Source organism: Trachurus japonicus, chromosome 1 (genome assembly GCF_045865225.1).
Source record: "Trachurus japonicus isolate A0001 chromosome 1, Traja_1.0".
NCBI lineage: Eukaryota > Metazoa > Chordata > Actinopteri > Carangiformes > Carangidae > Trachurus > Trachurus japonicus.
Window position 1 is genome coordinate 10596503 of NC_140907.1, and position 21804 is coordinate 10618306.

At 45.0% G+C, this 21804-nt stretch overlaps 1 protein-coding gene across 2 annotated transcripts in view; it reads left to right on the plus strand.

Moving 5' to 3' along the window:
- The window catches only part of maml3 (mastermind-like transcriptional coactivator 3), a 159131-nt gene extending 138653 nt beyond the window's left edge, over nucleotides 1-20478 (plus strand). For both annotated transcript variants that reach the window (XM_085768653.1, XM_085768743.1), the window contains 3 exons: nucleotides 12805-13071; nucleotides 14632-14710; nucleotides 16274-20478. In XM_085768653.1, the coding sequence (XP_085624779.1) occupies nucleotides 12805-13071; nucleotides 14632-14710; nucleotides 16274-17373 (1446 nt within the window). In that variant the 3' untranslated portion in view covers nucleotides 17374-20478. The remainder of the gene's footprint in view (nucleotides 1-12804; nucleotides 13072-14631; nucleotides 14711-16273) is intronic.
- The last annotated feature ends 1326 nt before the right edge of the window (nucleotides 20479-21804 follow it).

Sequence of the window (21804 nt, forward strand, 5' to 3'; positions counted from 1 at the left end):
CACAAAAATAGTGACATGAGATGTAACATATCGGACATGACAGACATTAGACAGACATTCCTGCACCACTGTGTGTCTACTCTACTGAAACAGTTGACAACGTCCTCTCATACACATCTGACATTGTGTTAAAGCTGCCAAACTGACGTGTCTGACCATTTGTGTTGCCCTTTTATTTATAATTTACATGAAAAAGAGTTGAAAAAATATTAGGTACTGAATTTCCCCCTCCTCTTCATGGATACCCAATGACATGACTTCACATTTTCACATTTAAATACTCTAATGAATTAAACCAACAGGCAGTTAGTCCATCCATCCACTATTGTTGTACTAGCACTGACGCTGTAGTATACTATGCTGTGCTGTACTGGCCTTAAAAGGCTGACTGCGAAGCGGCGCTAGGTATTGTGTGAGTGCACTTTATAGGACAAAACTAAGAGTCTGTCACCTGCCAGTGACTCTGTGAAGCTGCACTCATGGCAGTGCTTTGAGCTCTACCCTACGTCAGCCTGCTAATACGCTCATAGTAACCTAAAATGCTGATGTTAGTAAAGTAGGAAAGAAATTGTATGAACACATGTATTTCATCATAAAAGTATAAATTGAAATCACAAGGTGAAAAGTTAATGCCAAGGGGAACATGAGCTGGTTTTTTTTATTATGTGACAATTCAGCATGTTACTCAAAACTACAAATCTGCGCTGCATGTCGTCCCAGGAGGAGAAGACTGGCACTCAACAGAGTTATCAGCCTAATCCTTTGGAGGCTACAAATGTCTGTGCAAAATTTCATGGCAATCCATCCAACTGTTGTTGAGATATTTCAGCCATTAAAGTATTAACAGCAGACCGACAGACCCACACTGCAAAGACAACCACATACGGCACATGAGTCTTTGTGATAACCTGTAGATTTCCGGGAGCTTTTTTTTCTCCACGCCCTGTCACCCTGTTCAGCTCGGGGGTGAAGTCAGGGTGAAGTCTGAGGAACCAGTCAGTGGAGGCAGCCAGACATGTTCTATGTGCTACCTATGTTCATGTGAAGTACACAAAGTAGCGTCAGCTGCAAATGCTATGACATGGTAGTGACTGTGCAAATCTTATCCCTAAGAATAGAAATAAATAAACAAATCAAAGTTTTTGTCGGGTAAACTGTAATTTAAACTAGAGAATGCATTTCCTGAAGGAAATACGGGTGAATGTTGAAAGCTGGAAGCTGGAAGCTGAATGAGCTGAATAAATTGTTGAAACAATGCTGAATTAAGTGATAAATTGCTGAAGCAATCTTGAAAAGATGAAACAATATCTGAGGAGTTAAACTAAAAGGAGGCTGTATGAAATGGTTGTAAATTACTTGAATTGTAGAAGATTAGTATGAAGAAATTGAAAGGCTGAAGTCTACTCAAATATATTCAAAACTGACAGCTTGAAAACATTTTTGAACCCTGCTCAGCTCTGTGGTGAAGAGTCAGTGGAGGCAGCCAGACATGTTCTATGTGCTACCTATGGTCATGTGAAGTACACAAAGTAGTGTTAGCTGCAAATGCTATGACATTGTAGTGTCACTGTACAAATCTTATCCCTAAGAACATAAATAAATAAACAAATCAAAGTTTTTGTTGGGTAAACTGTAACTTAAATAATGCCATGCTGCATGACAGCAAACGAGCATGAAGTGACATCCCAGGCTCTGCGCTGACTGTGGGTGGTAGCCTGTGTATGCAGAGAAATCCCTTGGTTAAGCACTGTGCCTCCAAACAGCATTCATGCTGCAGGGATTCATTTACTTGAATTGATCCACTCCTGTGTGCCTACATGCATTTCACAGCAGTGCCGCATGGCATCCTGTTGGTTCAGTTATGGTTAAACGATGATCCAGAGAAACCCTCTTAACCCCCCTCTATTGTTTCTGAGTCTGCAAGGTGAATTTTGCAGTTAAGGGATTGTGTGTAGTTCACTTTGACGTTGCCCCTTAAATTATGTGTGAATGTGTGTGCGTGTGTGCATGTGTGTGTAGATGGAGAAGATTCAGAAATAGGCCAGTTAGGGTTTAGAGCAGAGAGATGTTAGAGATTAAACAGTCCTCTGTGGGGAGCAAGACTCCTCTCCAGCAGTTTAAATATAACTCTCTTTAGGGAGAAACTGTGTAAGTGTGTGTGTGTGCGGAGGGGAGGGGGGGGGGGGTTGTTTTAGTGTATTCATGGGGTCTGGGAGCCCACTGTACTTGTGGGGTCTGACAGATTTGTGGGATCCAAATAGCTGAAACCCACAAATGTAAACTGCTGTTTGAGGGTTAAAACGTGGTTTTAGGATGAGGGACGTGGAAGTTGGGGGTCCCCTCGTGTGTGTGTCTGAGAGGTGAGGGCAAGGTAGGTGGCTATGAATTAAATCACCAGCTTCGTACATCCACCTTTCCTTTTGTGTGTGTGTGTGTGTGTGTGTGTGTGTGTGTGTATGCCGGTACAATCGTTTCATAATGCGTGCGCACATGTCAACTGAACGTGTCACACCCGCGTGCTTTGACGCCTGTGCAGCAGACAGCGCCTGACATGTAATGTAGTTTCCTCATTGACTTATAATGGCCCGCCGTTCACGCGCACGTTCACGTGTGATGACTGCTGCGCGCCGGTAATCACACTACGCGTAGTGGTCACGTGTAAACATTCATGCGTTTTGTAGCAAACGCACGCATTAACGCTCGCATGAATCTGATTGAACATTTTTGTCAGGCGCTCACGCGTACGCGGAAACGACGTGCGCAAACTGTGTCACGCGTGACAAGAAGCTGCGTTCGTATGAAGCAGATTGTGCACGTCTGTCTGTCACTGTTTGACTAATGTTGTTACGCGTTCACACGTGCGTGCGGTCGCAGACTCTATTGCTGCGCAGCCGGAAGTTGATCTGCCCGGTGTGCACCACTACGCGTAACGTGACGCGTAGTGTAACTTAGTTGTTCTGTGTTGCATTTTCATTTTCATCCAGTAGATGGTGCAATCGATCCAATACGAGATACAGATATATAGGCTGTTGCATGACATGATTTATTTGTTCAATGAAGACAGAGAAAATAATCCGTGTCCCAGCTGGCCACAGCGGCCGGCCGGAGCCACTCTCTCCACACCTTGCGTCTGAGCCGCTGTAGACCGTGGTCCATATGCCATCCCCGGGTCAAGCTGCTGCTCCGCCCCGCTGACCAGGCAGCTCACAGCGGCAGTGGCGGCTGCGGCGACGTCGCTCCCCGGTCCGGGACGGAGCGATCCGCTGTAGGAAGAGGCCGCTGCGAGCTGCCTGCTCCGCGGGGCGGAGCAGCAGCGTGACCCGGGGAACTCTGGTGCAGGGATGGCATATGGACCACGGAGCTCCGGCCGGGGGGTGGGGGGTGGGGGGAGCGGACGCAAGCGGGGGGTGGGGGGAGAGTTGCTCCGGGACCTGGCCGCTGTGGAGCGAAGTTTCCAAATATCATAATAACAAAACAATAGAAAAGTCAAAGACTTAATTTTCCACGTTATTCTGTTTTTGTTTTAAAACAGAATAACAGAAAAACAAAGTTGTTTTTTGTTGTTTTTTTTGGTTTTGAAACGGAAAAACGAGGAAACCAAAATCAAATTACGGTCAAATTTTGATTGTCTTTTTGTTTTTGATCTTAAACAACACATTAACACCGATGACAGACCGGAAATGTCTGAACTCCAAATAAAAGCCCAGTGACTCGTGTTATAGCCGCAGACTGTATATGAATGGCCTATAAAATCTTTTTTTTCTTTGTAACTGTTGCACATGGATACGTTTGAGCACATGGATACATTTTCACAGCTGTGTTTATTTTTTCACACAAGCTGATCGTTAACTCATCTTCCTCATGTACTGTTCTCCTCGCTGGGCTGGGTCTCTGTCTCCGCTGAGCTGTAGCGCTTTGCTTTGCTTCCATTCAGTCAGATAATTTTCACAGTGGACTTCTTTGCCGCCTGATCCACCTCTGTGTAGGCTCCACCGTGCCATGAGACAAACATGCAAGAAGTAGCGCAGTTTATTGTGTTTCACCGGCGAGGAGCTGTCATTACGCGCGACCATTACGCACGGCGATTCCCCTCATCTAAGCTGCCAATTAGAGTTTGGCGATATCAAGAGACGCAGTCACAAAGATAATTCATAGTTTTCATAGACGTGATCCACGGAGCTGGAGGGTAAAACATTGGTTCAGCGACAAGACCGGACACTGCACAGAGCAGCAACCACGAAGACTTAGGTCATCTCACTGGTCATTAAGACACTGTCACGTTTTGAGCGATCACATCCAGCTCTCGCCGCTGTTTTTTTTTTCCGCCAGCATTTCAGTCATTGAAAACAGTCCCTGCCTGGAGAATCCCTCACCTAAACCAAGATAAAACCTTTAGATGTCGTAGGAGGTGAAGCGTCCCCCCCCCCCGTAGATCCTCTGAATAAAATCGCAGCCGCAACAACAACAACATTCTGCAAACAAATATTGTGGGGGGTCGATTAAACGATAAGACAGCAGCCGACAGATAGGCTATATGCTTAATGTTTGGGTGCAATAAAGTCACTGTTAACAAAATCAACATCTAATCTGTCCCTTCAAAATAAAGTTTGTAACGTGTCTGTTTGGAGCAGCTGCAGTGACAGTTTCCTCATCACTAAACCTGAGCCACCATCAGATCCTCCCTCGTTCACGTCGTGACGACCGGACATGTCTTTTGGACATATAGGCCTATTGTATATTCTGTGGTTTTCCTCTCTTTAACCGTCTCGTTTCAGTTTTTGCTGGTCAACCTGCATCTGGTGCACACCAGCTGTTTCTCTCGCGCTTATTGCTCACTCGCTCAGTCTCAGTCCGCATATAATGAGCCTATTTTAAAAAGGAAAAAACACAGACGCGCAAATTGAAATGACCTAGGCCTATAGTGTCTAACAATTCAATGACCACAGCTGATCACCAGCTTGTCTGGCCCCACCTGTCACGTCTCTATGAACACAACTATGGGCTTCTTTTTTTTTCTTCTTCTTCTTTTTTTTTAAATATTTTTTTTAAATAATTAATAAAGAATTAATGTTCGTGAGTCCGGCCGCATCGGGTCCAGGCTCCAACACTGGTCGGACCTGGTCGGGTCTTTGCTCATGTATTTGCTCAAACTTGGAGCCAGACCCGGCCCTATAGGAGACCAGAGTCTGGTTGAGTCCCAGCTTTTATTTGAGAACGGTAGCCGGTAAGGGGGGGAGGGGGCGGCGGCGACGTGTCTAATTTAATGACCAGTGAGTTGACAAGTCTTGGTGGTTGCTGCTCTGTGCAGTGTCCCGTCTTGTCCTTGACCCAATGTTTTACCCTCCAGCTCCACGGATCACGTCTCTAAAAATGTATGATCTTTGTGACTGTGTGCAAACTTCCGGGTCACGTAAACCCCACAAATTAAATATTAAAATCAAATTCAGTCCTGCTGCCTGTTTTTCCATTTCGTATTTTTGATTGAGCCTAAAATTGAAATATGAAAAACCAAACATTTTTTTGTTTTTTGTGTTAGATTAAAAAACAAAAAACAAAATAATCTGTCACTTTTTCATTTTTTGATTTTTGATTTCTAATTGAAAATCGAATGGCCGCAAAGTACACGGACCTACACGGACCCAGCTGGAGATGTGCGTTAGGTTTGTGCACCTGAATAGCTGCTCAGAGGCTGCAACACTGTCCCAGCCGAGTGTTTTTTTTTTTTTTTTTTTTTTTTACACTTTATTAATAATTATATAGGTACTGTAACAAAACTGTCGAGCCATCAGGAAGGTTGAAATTGAAATATCAATGCAGAATCAGTGTCAACCATGGAGCATAAAAAGACATGACATCACTGAGCCTCCTCCTGTCTATAATATAATTATCTCATGGGTCTTTTCCTTTCTCCTTTTCCTTCTCCTTTTTCTCCTCCTTCTGCTTCTTCTTCTCCTTCTTCATTTCGTCCGGCAGGCAAAGTCTGGCTCACTGCTGCCTCCCCTGGTTGACTAAAATGAAAAGGCCAACTACATTACACGTCAAGTGAGGCGCAGTGTTGCACGCGCTGCAAATCCACTTCCGGCCGCGCAGCAACGGAGCCTGCGAACGCACGTGTGTGTGAACGCGTAACATAATTTGTCAAACAGTGACTGTCAGACGTGCACACACACGTTCATACGTACGCAGCTTGTTGTCACGTGTGAAATACAACCTGCGCGTAACAACGCACGCACGCACGCCTAACAATTTAACCATGCGTGCACACACACATAGCTGCGCATCCTTACAGTTGTTTTGACACGATTGTACCGCCATAGTGTGTGTGTGTGCGTGCGTGCGTGCGTGCGTGCGTGCGTGCGTGCGTGCGTGCGTGTGTGTGTGTGTGAGAGGTGTGTTAAAGTGATGTCTTCTTTACCTTGGGTGCTGTGGGGATAGTTTAATACTGGGAGGCCTGGCTCCACCATCTGCTCAGGGTTAGTGTGTATGTGTGTTTCTGCATGTGTGCATGTGTCGATATGGATCAGTCAGCAGGTGCTGCATAATACTTATGTTTTAACCATGTGCTCAAATCCACAGCTTGCTTGTTGTTGTTTTTTTGGTTGTTGTTGTTCTGTTTATCAGTGCAAATACTTTATTTCAGGATTTGTACATTCATCATATAAAGCAGTGGGAAATGAAACATATGCTCAAACATACAGCAGCTTGTCTTTTCTCCTGCACGGTGAGAACAAGCTAGGATCCCTGATTATGGGAAGACTGACTCTTACAGAAACCCGCTGCACTGTCACCTATCCAGCTTACTGTCTGTGGTGATCTGCTGCTGATCTGTACAAACTCTTAAAAGATCAGTTGTGACTGCTTAACTGGAGTTATTGTCTCTGTTGTGATTTACAGAAGCCACTTTGCTCTTCTGTCCTGAGGTCCACACCGAGACAGAGCGAAACGTGCAGTGCTTACAGTGAGCCGGTTGTCAGCGCTCAGAAACCTGGCAGTTTACCACCACAGACGAGACCAGACAGTATCGTTTCCAACCATGGATTTTATTGTAGCTGGAAATTTGTTGCACCTGCAAATATTAAAAAAATGATTTAAGGAGGTGAACTGTTTTACTGCCCGGTATGGGCACTACTTTTCCTAACAATAAGCTCCGCTGTTAACACCAAACAGCCAGACGCTGTGCAACGTGGCAAGAGGTAGTTTGTTTCTCTTGATTGAGTCAGTTTTAATGTATGTGGTTGGTCCTCTCTTTGCTCCGTTCAACACACCCATTTTTGTCCAGCTAACTGTTAATAACTGACTTGACCAGCTGACTTTGCAACAAGCTGATTGGCTGTTGAAACAGATTACGTGCCTTCTGTTCTGAAACCAGCCACTGGCAACTTGACAAGCTTTGAGTCGCAGGCGAGCTGAGACGGGCCAGTTTACAACGCTGCAAATCCTCCCTGTGACGGTCTACAATGGTTTTTTCATCCTGCTGTGAGTCTTTGGCCCAGTACAGTGGCCTGGTCCTCTGAGTCAGGCCAACAAAGAGTCAGTCAGGTAGCTGAACTAACATTCAGACCAAGGATGAAGTAGTTGTGTAGGCTGTAAGCAGCATGCATAATATTCTTCCAAACTAGTAGATAGATCACAGAATTTAAAGAGACCCTGAGTTTGCTTTTGGTTATCAAAGAGTCTCATATTAAAGCTTCAGTTGGTAACAATTATTCAGTCATATTTGCTGGAATTGTCACTATATTCTGATGGTCAGACATTAAATGAGTAATTTAGGACAAAATCCAACTCCTCTGGCTCCACCTACAGCCTGTAATCGTATTTGCCAAAATCCACCGCGCCCGACGATTCTCCACCAGTCAGGTAGAGGGAGCAGGAGGAGCAGCCAATCGCCGCTCCTACACGTCGTGCTATGGATACGGTACATCTTTTTTTTTTTTTTTTTTTTTCTCTGTGGGTGCGTTCATGGCTACTTTGTGTGTGTCTGTGTGTGTGTGGGGCGCTTGGCAGAGGTTCATAAAGGGACCTGACGGAGTATTGTCTTGAAATTTCCGACCAAGTCGCGGAGTTTACTTTCACTTTCGTCAACTTACCAACTGGAGCTTTAATGTGGATGAATCTACGTTACCATTGGTTAATGGATCCATTTTCGATAAATATATAATATTGTCTTTATAGTTATTTTGATATTATTATTCAGTGGTCGACTCGCCCAGCATTTCCTAGTTTCAGTTTTGCGGACGCTGCCCGGCAGGTCATGGGACTAACGCTGCCGAATCGTCGTTTATGGTCGGAACTACGACGGTATCTGATCGTCTTCGAACCTCCGATTTTCGTTCTTGATTAATGAAAACATTCTTGGCAAATGTTTTTGTTTTTATCCGTCTTGCGCCGGGCCAAGAATTTCACTGTGCACACAGAGGCTCATGGGAAATGTAGTGTGAAAACATTTTGCTTTCAGAAACTCCTCGTAGTCCCTTTAAATACAGTATCTCCACAAACTGAACATTTTGTTTTTGTGAACTGTTGTGGTTTTTGGACTGTTGTGGTCAGACAAAGCCACCTTGAGCTCTGTCAAAATATAATCAGCATTTTCTTTTTTGTGATTTCTGGACATTTTAATACAGACCTTGTCTCCAGACTCTTGTGCAGTTAGATGAAAACTGTCAAATGGACATAATTATGAAACAAGGGTGAATGTGGCAAATAATATCAGGCAAGATAAAATATCTTATTTCTCTAATGTGCACATATTCCTGCTTTCTCTATCTACTCATTCAGGCTGAAAGCAACTAACCTCTTGTTCTTCTTGAGCCTTCTAGTTGTTTTACTATCAATATCTTTTTCATTTGCATATTTCTCAACTTCTCAGACATCACAGGGGTCAGGGTGCAAGGTCGACCAGTGTGAGGCTCAAGGACATTCAGACATTGATTAGCTCCAGCTGTGAGAGAGATCAAACCTGCAACCTTCAAGCTGGCCACTCCGCAGAGCAGAGACGTGGCTCTGACACGTCATCCCATGTATCTGCACCAGAAACCAGTGCTGCAGCCTGCTGCTCTGCCAGGCTGCAGAAATCTAAACTAATGCGGGCAGATGCACTTCCTGCTCACTTTCTCAGTTTCATCGGAACCGTGGTCTACGTCAGAGTCTAATGAAGCATCCCGTCATCCGCATCCTCTCTTCCACCGTTCCTGCTCTCCTCCTCTTCACGCAGCCTCCCTCCCTCCCTCCTCTTACACAAGTGGGTGACAGATGTGAGCCACTATGGAGAACACACAGAGACCCGGCGCTTTGCTGCCGGGCGCCACTGCTCTTATAGACTGTGTAATGCGTGTGTGTGTGTGTGTATGAAAGTGTATGAATGTGTGTGAGGTGCAGTTGTGTTTCTCTTATTGTCCTCATGCAGGAGCTGTAAGGCATCACACAGTGCTGTAGTAGACTGTGTTTGTGTACAGATTTTGAATGTGGGTGCATCTATATAGTGTGTGTGTGTGTGTGTGTGTGTGTGTGTGTGTGTGTGTGTGTGTGTGTGTGTGTGTGTGTGTGTGTGTGTGTGTGTGTGTGTGTGTGTGTGTGTGTGTGTGTGTGTGTGTGTGTGTGTGTGTGTGTGTGTGTGTGTGTGTGTGTGTGTGTGTGTGTGTGTGTGTGTGTGTGTGCATGAACGTACACGTATGTACAAATCCGTTTTGCTCCACGAGACACAGGAATGAAATTTGCAGTCTCTCTCTCTGTCTCTCTCCCACTTACACACATGCGCACACACACATTTCCGTTCACTTCACATGTAATGTAATCACCTGGGCTCTCCATGCCTCCTAACCCAATAAAGCTGACAGCCTCTACTGCACGCACACACACACACACACACACACTCACAAACAAACACACACATCCTCCAGAACAACCTGTGATACATTTACCTCTCTTTTCATTTCATCCTCTGTTCCTTTTCCTCCGCCGTGTGTCACTCCTGCTTCAAACTGACTTCCCGTCGTGGTGGCCGACTCTAGCGTGTTGCAGTTTCAAACTCCAGCTTGTGGAGTTGCCAGCAGTTAGCAGCTAACCATGGAGTCTCGTTAGCCGCTGACCCACTTCTCTTGAATGGGGGGGGACCGGCTCGGTCCAGAGTGGCAGAACGACGCATCAGGGGAGGGACAGAGATACAGAGAGAGTTAGATTGACAGGGCTGAAAGAGAAGGCAGACAGACTGACTGTGGCTCCTCTTTGTTTCATTATTCAACAACACTCATGAAGTGGGATAGAGAGGACAGAGAGAATTGAAGATGGACTGATGAACAGAGAAAGAAGAGGGTGAAGAAAGTAGTAACATTGACGACTGTCAGTGTGTGTGTGTGTGTGTGTGCGTGTGTGCGTGTGTGCGTGTACAGTAAGTCGGACTGGTTAGGGTCTGCCCGGTGTTGCAGAAGGGTGACCAGGCGCAGCGGCCATAACTGCTCCTTCGAGCGCCATCTGCTCCTCGCCGCAGCAACTGTTGCCAGGGTACCTGCTCTCTTCTCCTCTGTCCCACCTTTCACTCCTCCTCTTTTGGCTTGTCACCTCTTCGCTCTCTGTTGTTTTTCCTCCCAAAAGAAGACCTGCTCTGCTTCTCCCCTCTTCTTTCCCCTCATTCTGCTCTCATGGCTTCCTGATTCCCCCACACATGCTCTTTTCCTTCCCCTACCATTAATTTAATTTGCTTTATCATTCTAAAGAGGATACCTGCTTTCTATTCAATAAGCTTTATTGGCGTGACATTCAATTCATTGTATATTAGCGACGCTTCAGCGAAGTACTAATAACACTGAAATAATACTGATACTGCTGCTAATTCACTTCCTTTTTCATCTTTTTCCTCACGTGCTTTTTTTGCTTCACTTTATTTAACAACTGGTATACACACTGTACTTTTCTGTCAGTTCTCTAGTTAGCTAAGACTCTGCTATTACTGCTGCTTCGTCCCTGCAATACACACACACACATACACACCACCTTCACCAAAATCTTTAATTCTCTGAGACTTTTCTTCTCCTCTTTCCTGTGTAATCCATCTTCCTTCCATTCCTTCGTTCCCTGGCAATTGTGTGGACATGACTCAGGGCTCCCTGTCTACAGGGAGAGAGAGAGAGAGAGAGAGAGAGAGAGAGAGAGAGAGAGAACTGGAGGAAGAGTGGAGAAAGGAGTTTGATGGTGGGGTGTTTAGAGAGAAAGGAAGAAAAGAGGTAGAGTGAGTGGGGGAGAGCGAGAGATCGTAGATCAGAACCGTCATGATTGAGCCATCTGCTGAGAGGAGGCCAGCCAGACACACACACACATAAACCAGCATATGTGAATGTTTAAAGATCACCACTGCCACCCGTTGGTCATTTCTCAACACTACACCTCTCCTTCCCCCCGCTCCGCTCCTGCATTGTCTGACTGCTGTGCTGCCATCCAGCAGGAGCATGCCAACCGGAGACGAGACGCGTAGCTCTGAGCATCGATCAGTCTGGTCTGACTGTCTGCTGAACCAGTCTTAAGCAGCCGATTCTGTTTGCTCCACAGGGTCTTCTTGTGCTCTAATATATGAGGTTTATCTCCACCTAACTCCTTTTCTAAGAAGAGCGGAGCCTCAATATGGATTATGAGGCTTTGGCTCTTTCAAAACATATTGAGTATAGTAGCGTGTTACAGATTCTAGCCAACGCTGCGTTTCACCACTGTAATCCTGCTTTTGCTGTTTCATTCTTTCCCCTGCAGTTAAATGTGATTTGTTTTACACTGTCTGTTCCTCTGTCTGGCTGTGGGTGGCTGCGTGCGGTTGTATTTTTAAATGTGCAAAACGCTCTCCACTGGCCTGAATCCTTCATTCTTCTCCACTCAGGCCTCTCCCCTCACTCATCGCTGGTAGCACCAAACCAGGTCCAATCTCGTTCAGATGTCTAACCTTTAATAGATTCATAAATGCCCTGCTCCCATTGGCCAGAGCTGGCCATTTCATCCTATTAGAGATTAGCATACGGCTGAGTGGAGGAGGAAGTGCTCTTTATATGCTAAAGAGGAGATAATGTATGCAGCGACAACCCACCGCTGCCCCACTGGGAGGACTCGGGGTGGCCTGAATCTTGAGGCAGTCCTGTGTTAATCTTAACTCTGATTCGTAGACACCTGGCTGGAGTCTTTGTGAGTGTTTACACAACGTAATGCTCCACAGCCTGAATCAGACTGTGTGAAGTTGCCACTGTGGAGGAGCAGACTGAATATGCATTCCTCCTGTACCTGATGTAATTGTGTTACATTCACTTGTGATTCAGAGCTGCAACAATGACAGTGAAGAGGAGGGTTGCATAACTTGAAAGCGTTTTGTTAGATGTTTAAAGGATCATTTGGCCCATTTTTACTCAGTTTTACTTGTTTAATATTTTGGTAAATACAGTTAGTTGATGTGCTCAAACCCTTTTCATAGTAATGTAATAATGATGAGGTTACCAACAGCAGCAGGTTAGCTTAGGTTTGTCCAAACACTGGAAGCCCTGCTCTGTCTATAGCATCTCTAAAGCTCCTTTATCAACATAGTATTATGCAGAAAACCTATTTTTCATTTTAAAATATTCACTGTGTTAATTGAGAAGGCTTAGACATTCTGATAATCATTGTTTCTTTCTATTGTATAGATCTAATAGAGGGCTGGCTCTAGCCTTATTTATAATATGTGATATTCATCTTTAAAAATCAGACTATAAAAAGCTCAAACTGTTCCTATAACATGTCTGATCAATTGATAGGTGATTGAATGACTGACAAATTGCTGCCTCTTCTCTGTCTGTGCAGGAACAAGGTGTGGTGGGAATGTCACGACCGCCGGGCGCCATCCCTCCCCCTCACCCTGGTGGAGGCGTGGCCTCAGGAGTGGGCCCCAACCAGGGGTCGGGACCACCTCCGGGCTACGTGGGCAATCAGCAGCAGGCGGCCATGATGAAGCAGATGATGGCGATGGAGCAGGAGAAGAGGGTGCAGATGCACATGATGGAGCAGCAGAAGCAGCAGCTCTTCAGAGAGCAGAGGCAGCAGCAGCAGCAGCAACTACTGGCTGAACAGGTAAAGTCTCTCCCTGTCAGTCAGTGTGCTCACACCATGAGGCTTGTGTGTCTGTGTGGGGATTAAAAAACAAGCAGGAAGGCCTGTGTGATTCATCTGTCATGCATTAAATTATGATTTGTGTGTGTGTGGGCATTGTTTGTATGTGTCTGCAGCTCTAACAAGAGCAGCTCATCCTCTCTCCTTCTTTACTGTTGTCTGGTTGCATGTATAATTACCCTCAACCAGCCCCCTCTTCACTACTTCCCTTTCATCTCTGCAGTGTGCATATGTGTGAGTGTGTGTGTGTGTGTGTGTGTGTGTGTGTGTGTGTGTGTGTGTGTGTGTGTGTGTGTGTGTGTGTGTGTGTGTGTGTGTATGTTTTTTTTGCCACATGCTGCCTGCTGTGATAATGTGCTGTTTTCTTTTTATTTCTCTCTCTGTGAGGGAATCAAGTATTAAAGAGTTCTGAACTCTGAAGTCACCACCCACTATGTTGGTTTTAATTGGATCTGGAAAAAAAAACATTCACACACAGACACAAAATATAGGTGTGTGAAGAAACACATCCTGCTCTGGTTTAGTTTATATTGTTATCAGGTATCATGCCTCTATTTAAATGAGCAACACCCTCTGTCATCCAACTACACACTGCCTCAGCTGTTTCCTTTTGAGCCGCACAGACTCAAACTTATTATACAAGATACATTATTCATCATTTTATTGATGAAAACAATTAATCATTTCAATTTAATTGTGAGGGCTGCCTTTGGATTCCTATTTGAACATTGATTACTCATGCCTGCACACATCTGTCTCACCTTTAATGTACCCAACATCTGTTTCACTTTACAGTACCAAATATAAGTATCACACCCCCACTCCACTTTAGCCTCGTAAACCAGCCTCTCGCGGAAATGCATTTCATTTCATTTCTCGGGAGAGTCTGGCCTCATCCCCCCTGCAAGCGTTTGGGGTGGGTGGGAGCTGGGCGGGAGTAGTAGCAAAGACGGTTTAATATCTTTGGTGGTACCGTTGACAGACAACCCCATTTAGCCAATCAGCAAGTTGGTGTAGTGACGGGGCTTTGCACCAGTCGGTCCCTGATTGACCAACGTGCTGTGTCGATCACAGTGGGCGACGCTGATTGGCTCGGCCTTCTGAGGGTTTCAGTCCAAACGCTTAGAATGGGGATGAGGCCAGACTCCCCCTCGGAATGAAATGAAATGCACTTCCGCGAGAGGCTGGTTTACGAGGCTAACTCCACTTTACCAACTGTAATCAATACACTACCACAGCTGTTGAGTGTAACTGATAATAACTAATATTTTTGTTGTGTAATTAATCATTTTCATAATCTGATTGGCTTTTGGGAAACTGAAACGTTGTGTCTGCATTTGTATCGAATACATAACTGTAAATATTTTTTCCCAGTTTGCATATTACATTTTACCAGTAGAATCAATTTTGTCAAATTTATTTTATAGAGAAATGTGTGTACCCATCTGAATATGTGACATATGTATGGAGAAGTATGTGCAGTATACACTCTTAACACCTTGTATGTGTGTGTGTCCGTAGCTCCAACAGCAGCAGCACCTCCCCAGACAGATGGGCCAGGGCCAGAGGAATCCATACCCCCAAGTCAGTCAATACCAAGGTAAGAGACATGAACATGCACATTCATTTCATCTGTCAACGATGATCACAATTGTGTAGAAAACACACAAGGATGGCAGCGCCCCAATGGATTTTCTAATAACGAAGGCAAAAACCTATTCTAAATTCTTTAGCGTTTTATTGATGACCACATTACTACATGGATTTTTGGTAAACCAGTTTCCAGTTCTCGGCAGAGCATCCAGATGGTTAATTTTGTTTTGAAAGCTTATAATCACATATGCATATTGGTCTGTAAGAAGTATGGTATACATGGTAGAGCGCCAAGACATTTAGACATTTAACAGATTTTACGGTTCACTCTCTGCCATATTCGCAGACAGACGTATAAACACATAAGAACATGTATGCAAACAGCAGCGCTGACTGAACATCACCCCGAAACCAGACCTCGTCCTCTCTCTCTGTCAGACACATCAGTTGGAGCTCAGATGCTCTACAGCTTCTTCCCCTCTCTCTCTCCATCTCACTCTCTCCGAAAAAAAAAAATAGAATATTCCTGCTCTGCCTGTTACCACGGCAACTTGTCTGTCCTGGATCCCCCAGAGTTCCGGTGAAGTCAGAGAGATGGATGAGAGGAGGGAAGTGGGAGAGAGAGGGAGGGGTGGGTGGTGATGGGGGGTGTGTGCTGGCAACAAGAGGAACAGGTAGATAGTCTGGTAGGTATAGGGAGAGGTTAAGAAGCCAGAGAGAGAGAGAGAGAGAGAGACGAGTGGGTGAGTATGATGGAGAGATGAAGAAAAATGCAGAGAGGGAGGAGTGGAGTCAAGTCGAAAGCCATTTATAGCCATCAGAGAGACTGTCTGTGAGTCTGGGAGATAATGTGGAGAGGAAGAGGGGGCTTCAGCATGAAACACTGGCCTAGATATGTACCTGTTAGTTCAACTATCCTGCAGTGTGTCAGTGATTCAGAAGCATTGAGTGCGGCATCACCTGCAATCAGGACATACTCAAACACAGTGTATTCATTTACATCAAATGAAGCAGTGCATTGAATATACATAGCTGCCTTACAGTGTAACATTACTCCAAACTCGTCTCACTCCTGACGTACGAGCCTGGAGTGTGTGATCCTCCTCATTCTCACTCCTCTGTTACAGTTCCACTCTGAGCTGTGAGGTGAGGGATTAGCACAATGATGTCAGAAGTGGGTTTATTAGAGGATTTATAGCCATTTCCACGCTAGCAGATCTCTCAGCTCTACTACTACCAAGCCTCTAATAGGAAAAAGCAGGGAAGTGAGGTGTTGGGGCTTTAGTGCGTGTGTTTTACTGCAGTGGGATTTGAACTAAATTGGGGGAGAAACATTCATTTCCAGAGTAAACAGCTGGTCACACAACATAAATCTATGTCTCAGCACTGACTTGTTAGATCAATCTTATGTACCATTTGATGATTACAGTGGATCTAGTACAAGGCTCCAAAGCTCTTTTACAAAAGTCCAGTTCTTTGTGAATTCTGTTGCCGTATGTTTCTGTAGTTATTTTTAAAACTCATTTGTCTGCCTTCTCCCCTGGTCACTTTTCTTGTTCTTCTTCTGTAGGTCCCCCTCAGGACCTGGCATCCAGGAGCCAGGCTTTGCAGAGCATCCGGGCCGCCCGACTCCTACAACAGCAACAGCAGAACCAGCAACAGATGGTCCAGATGAATTCTGTTCAGAGCCAGGGGGGCTCTGTGGGACCCCAAACCGACATGGGCCTACCCTATGGCAACCAGGGGTCCACCCAGGGTTCCCTTTATGGGCTCAACCCCTCCATGAGCCAAATGATCCACCAGCAGCAGCACCAGAGCCAAAGCGTCCAAGCCTCCATGGGGCTTCCACCGCAGCACAACCCCGCCGGAGGACCGCCCCGGCAGGCGGGCGCTGGTCCTGGGGTCGGAGGAATGCCCGGAGGCCCTGGTGGCGGCGGAGCTGGAGGATACGGGGGACAGGGGATGTTAATGAACTCCATGACCCAGCAGCCCCTCAAAGGCCCTCCCAATGCCAAAGCCCAAGCACAGAGACTGCAAAGCATGCTGGGAGCAGGAGGAGGCAACGGGGGAATGGCGGCAGGCAGCTGGCCGCAGCACCAAGGGCAGAGTCTGCAGGCCATGGGGGGAGCGGTCGGAAGGACTACAGGAGGAGGGGGAGGAGACATGGTGGGCTTCAGCTCAGCCCAGGGTTATGGGATGCAGCCGGGTCAACCTCGTATGGCCAAGCAACACTTTCAGGGCCCTGGACAAGGGATGAGTCAGGGGATGGACCCCAGGGTGGGCAACCCAGCTGCAGGTATGGGTGGCCCGATGATGGGCCCTCACATGGGCGGTCAGCCCAGGACCAACCAGCCCCGGCCCATGGTCATGAACCAGGGCATGAACCAGGGGGTGATGGGCCAGGGGATGACTGGGATGGGGGGATTTGGGCCAGGCCCTGGGGGGCCAGGAATGGGGGCAGGGGGAGGTGGAGGTGGACCCTACGGACCTGGAGGAGTTGGGGTTGGAGGGCAGCCGCAGGGCTACCAGAGGACAGCCAATCAGGACATGTCATCCTATGGCTATGGGGGCGGGCCCTCAGGCGGCGGAGCGTTTGGATTGGGCGACGGCTCTGGAGCAGAGCTGGACTCAAGTGATGGTTGGATGGAGGAATTTTTCCCAAGCCAATAGCTGGAGATGAGTTTTTACTGGATGAATTAAACATTAAACATTAAAGTAGGACAAATTAAAACCTGAGAAAGTAAAACAAAAAGGACAACGCGATGTGGACTGGCATGTTTTTGTTTTGTAAAACATGAGCAAGGTTATAAATGAGTTTGTGTGTTTCTCTGTGAGTGTGTGTGCGTGCAAGTGTGTGATGGAGTGAGCGACCATTATGTCTCGTGCATATTAATGAAAAACCAATATAGAGATTAAGAGGTGTGTTTCATTAGTTTCCCCCTTTTTTCTCCACAAAATGATTTTTTCTCATGTTCCAGTGTTTGAAAGCGAGCCTCGTTTACACAGCAGCGCTTTGAGCCTGAGCTTCAGCAGGGGCTGATTGAACACCGCAGACTGATGAAGGGGAAGGAAGACTTGTTCTCAAGACAGCCATTTATTTGTGTTTGTGTGTTTGTGCCACCCAGCTCAGTGCTTCAGATCTCTCAACTACGTGAGGAGCTGAAGGGAGTAGAAAGTGTTCTCAATGCTCCCCTTTCCTCTCTTAGATTTGTGCCGCCCCATACACACATGCACACTCAGTCACACACACACATGTACACAAATCTGTCTCCCTTACACTCTCTCACTCTGGGCTCTTCACTTGATCTCTCTCTCTCTCTCTGTTTCCCCTCCTGTCTTCCCACCCGCTCTCCTGAGACTCTTTCCTCACTCTCAACACTCCTTTCTCTGTTTAAATTGTGAACATCACAAGCAGAACAAATGATGTTCGTCTATTGCACACTCTGCCCTCTAGTGCTTTTGCTAGGCAACCGACCTGGGTGGTTGTTTTGGAGGGGGTTTATTTCCTGTGAGTGGCTGTGTATGATCGGTATGTATGTGGAGGAAGACAAAGAGAATAGGCAGCTAAAGCAAGCATACAAACTTACACACACACTTAAACAAGCGTAAACATACATTTGTTGCTGTGTGTGTATATTCACATATATACACACACAGATAACACAACAACACAACAAACAGATAAATCAGCATCAGCCTGGGAGGATGAGCGGATGTGTTGGAGGCAGCTAACAAAGCTAATATTACATTAAACCCTCTGCCTGTGTGACACAAGCCACATCATATGCATCAGTCTGACACAAAGCAAAACGATTCGCTGGGCACTGAATGTATTCAAGCACCGCAAGTGACTTCTTCTTGTTATGGGGAAAAAAAATGCTTATTGAAAGCCCACCTACATGGTTTTATTTGTTGCTGTGTTATTTCTAACAATGCTGGTTGTGTCTTTGTCGATTAAAGAGAAAGAAAAAAAAGTTTAAATTAGCCTTCTTTTAGTTTGTGTTGTCTTCTGAATATCTGTTTGTCCTCCCGTCACACCACAGCCTTCTCCTCCATTGTGACACAGCTGGTTGTCAATCACCGTAGCCCTGCTTTACATAGTGGCTTCTCTTGTACTGCAGCTATAAAAAAAAACGCCCTTACTCCGAACTAGAACGTATACTGTGCTGTACTGTAACACTACTGTGAAGAAATACAAGTTGCCCCCTTCCAGCGCTTTACTAGGAAAATGAAACCACTTCTAAGCCTTGAGTTTGTTTTAGAGACAGCAGATAAACTTTAGACAGCCGATCAGGCTTAAAAGGTGGCAACAGTTAGCGCCAGTTAGCATCAAAACAACCAGTGCTTCCACTGAAGTCAGTGTCTCCCCTTCTCTGAGGAAACTGTAGGCTTTACACCAGGCCTTATGGCTTTCATTCATCAACACACTGTCCACTCTTTTTGCCCTAATGTTTGAGTAATGTGTCAAATAGGTTTTAATACAGCAGTTGTTGGTAAGATAACACCTTACTTCTCTAGCTGTTTTGTAATCTTGGTTAAAAGATGAGTGAGAGTGAGTCTGTACGTGCATCACTTTGTATTTAGCTCAACAGAGTGAAAGTTTGGAGGATGATGCTGTAATCAACAAACCAAAAAGCCTTCTTCTCTGTAAACTAACTCCTTGCCATCAGCTCATTTGTTCCCATGGTCGTTGGTGTTGTATAATCCAACCCTTTAAATACAAACTTTAACCACCGCGCCCATTGTCCTGTAAGCGTTGCTGCGTTTGGCAGCACCCACAAATGCTGTGCTTTGGTTTTCCGTCATGTTTTGGGAGCAGAAGTCCTCCGTCTCACTGTGTGGAGTTGAAGGGCCAGGGGCAGATCAATGTATATGGCTGTAGCATTCCCCAGTTTTATTAGTGGAGAGAGTGAAAAATATAAATGAAACCCTGTGTCTGGATATAAAGTCTTTGTTGGTTGGTTGGTGTTTGAGCTTCCCTGCTCATACCTCCAAAATTTTGACAGCGCTCCAGTACTCCAGGCGGGCTCAAATATAAATTCAGAGGGTCGGACCAGTGAAATGGAGGCAGTGTGTACAAAAATATCCATGGTCAACCACTCCAAACTGGATGCAGGACAGTAGAAACACTTCTGGGTCAGTGTTAAGGTCGCAGCCTTTGTGACCTTTTTGTCTTCTTCAGAGTGAGGGTTCAAATCCCTTCAGGAAGAGAGGAAGCTTCCTCCATATATCATTATGTACCGGGACCAAGTCTGTAGACAACATTTTAACAAAAATCGTTGTTGTTGATGTTCTTTGTTTTATTTTATTTGTTTTTTTGTTCTTTTTTTTTTACTGGTGCTGACATATATGTGATTATGAGAAAAAGTATATAAAAGATAATGGCTATTTGTAAATATGTTTTTACAGGTTTAAATACATCAGATAATACAGTCTCTGCTCTGTAAAGAATTTACTGTTTGTTGGAAAAATAGAGAAGTATTTTTATTTTTAAGTTTTTTGATTTTACTTTTAACCCATCTGAGCTATGCCATTGCACTTCAGACAATGTCTTACTACTAATTTGTATTGTAAACCTCTTCTCTTTTTTGGAATTTTTTTCATTTGTTTTTTCTAGTTTGAGATTTGACTCTGTTCTTAAGCAAGTGCTTATTTCTTTTTATCCTGTACAGAATTCTGAAATGTTAACAAAAGAGAGTTACAAAAAGGCTTTTTGTTTGTTTGTTTTTCAAAAAGATACAATAAAGAGATAATGTTCTCGCTGATCATATTAAATGAACGTTTCTGTTGTTCATTGCATTCATTTGGTAAAACAGTTAGGTCACCACAACTGTGGAGGGTCCGTGTACCTTTTGTCAGTTTGATATTCCGTTTTAATAAAAAAACGGGAAAACGGAAATACCGTGGTTTTTTACTTTTTTACTTTTCAAACAAAAACCAATAAATGAAAAAACAGTGTCGTTTTTCCGTTTTTGGTTTTCTGAATCAAAAACGAGAAAACCACAGTCAAATAACGGCCCGAATTTGGTTTTTGTAAATTCATTTGTTCGTTTTTCGTTTCATGTTTATCAATATAACGGCGGGCAGAACGGAAGCGGAAGTGAAACGTAATAACTTCAAAATAAAAGCATGCTTATTTTCATCCAGACTACCGTTCTCTTTATACACTCATTTTTACAGTTTATGCTCGACACATATAGCCTACATTTATTTCAGTGAACTAAAGTATAGTTGTAGATGCCATGTACTAGTGTTTTGTGTGTGTGTGTGTGTGGGGGGGGGGGGGTCAGGTGGGATGATACGTCACCAAGCGTAGTAAAATCAGCTGTTCTTCACCTGTGACCTGCTATGTTTTAGCTTATCGACATTCCTCTGGAGCTTAGTTTTTATTGTTGAAGCGCGTCCGGCCCTATTAGCCATTAATTGTTCCATCCATAGTCGCCCTAACAAGTAGGTTATTTTTAGCTGAATGCATATTGTGGGAAAGTTTTACCCTGCGAACGTCACCAGCAGAGGTCCCCATCACACACAAAATAAAAGTAGCGTGCTGCTTACTTTCATACAGTCAAACGTTCACTTTATAGCCTAGCTACAGCCCTACACCAACGTTAATTAAGCATTATACAACAGTTAGTTCCGACCATGAGTGCTGATATACAGTATAACAGCAGTGGGACTTTTTACAGGCATTATCACTCCGCTGTTCAGCTGGACAGTAGGAAGTCAGAGCCACGCTCCCTCCCCATACAACTGCGGTCAAATGAGCCGTCGTTCGTCTTCGCGGAGTCAAGCCAGCCGCACAGACATTTTAACTGCGCCCGTATCAGAGAACTTACGGGAGAACTTCCGAGTCCACCGGCAAAGCTAGCGCTAGTTTAGAATCAAGCGAGATGACTTCCAGTTTTCAAAATAAGACGAGGATAATACGGAGGCAATCGAGGCGTGTAGTCAGGTGCAAATATGACTTGACCCCAAAAAAATTCTAACAAAAGGTTTCTCAGTTGTTTTTTATAGTATTAGATGTCCTTAATAACATACTAAAAGTTTACCAAAATTTGGCCACTAGAAAGGTGTTATTTTCAAGATGGCGTCCAAGATGGA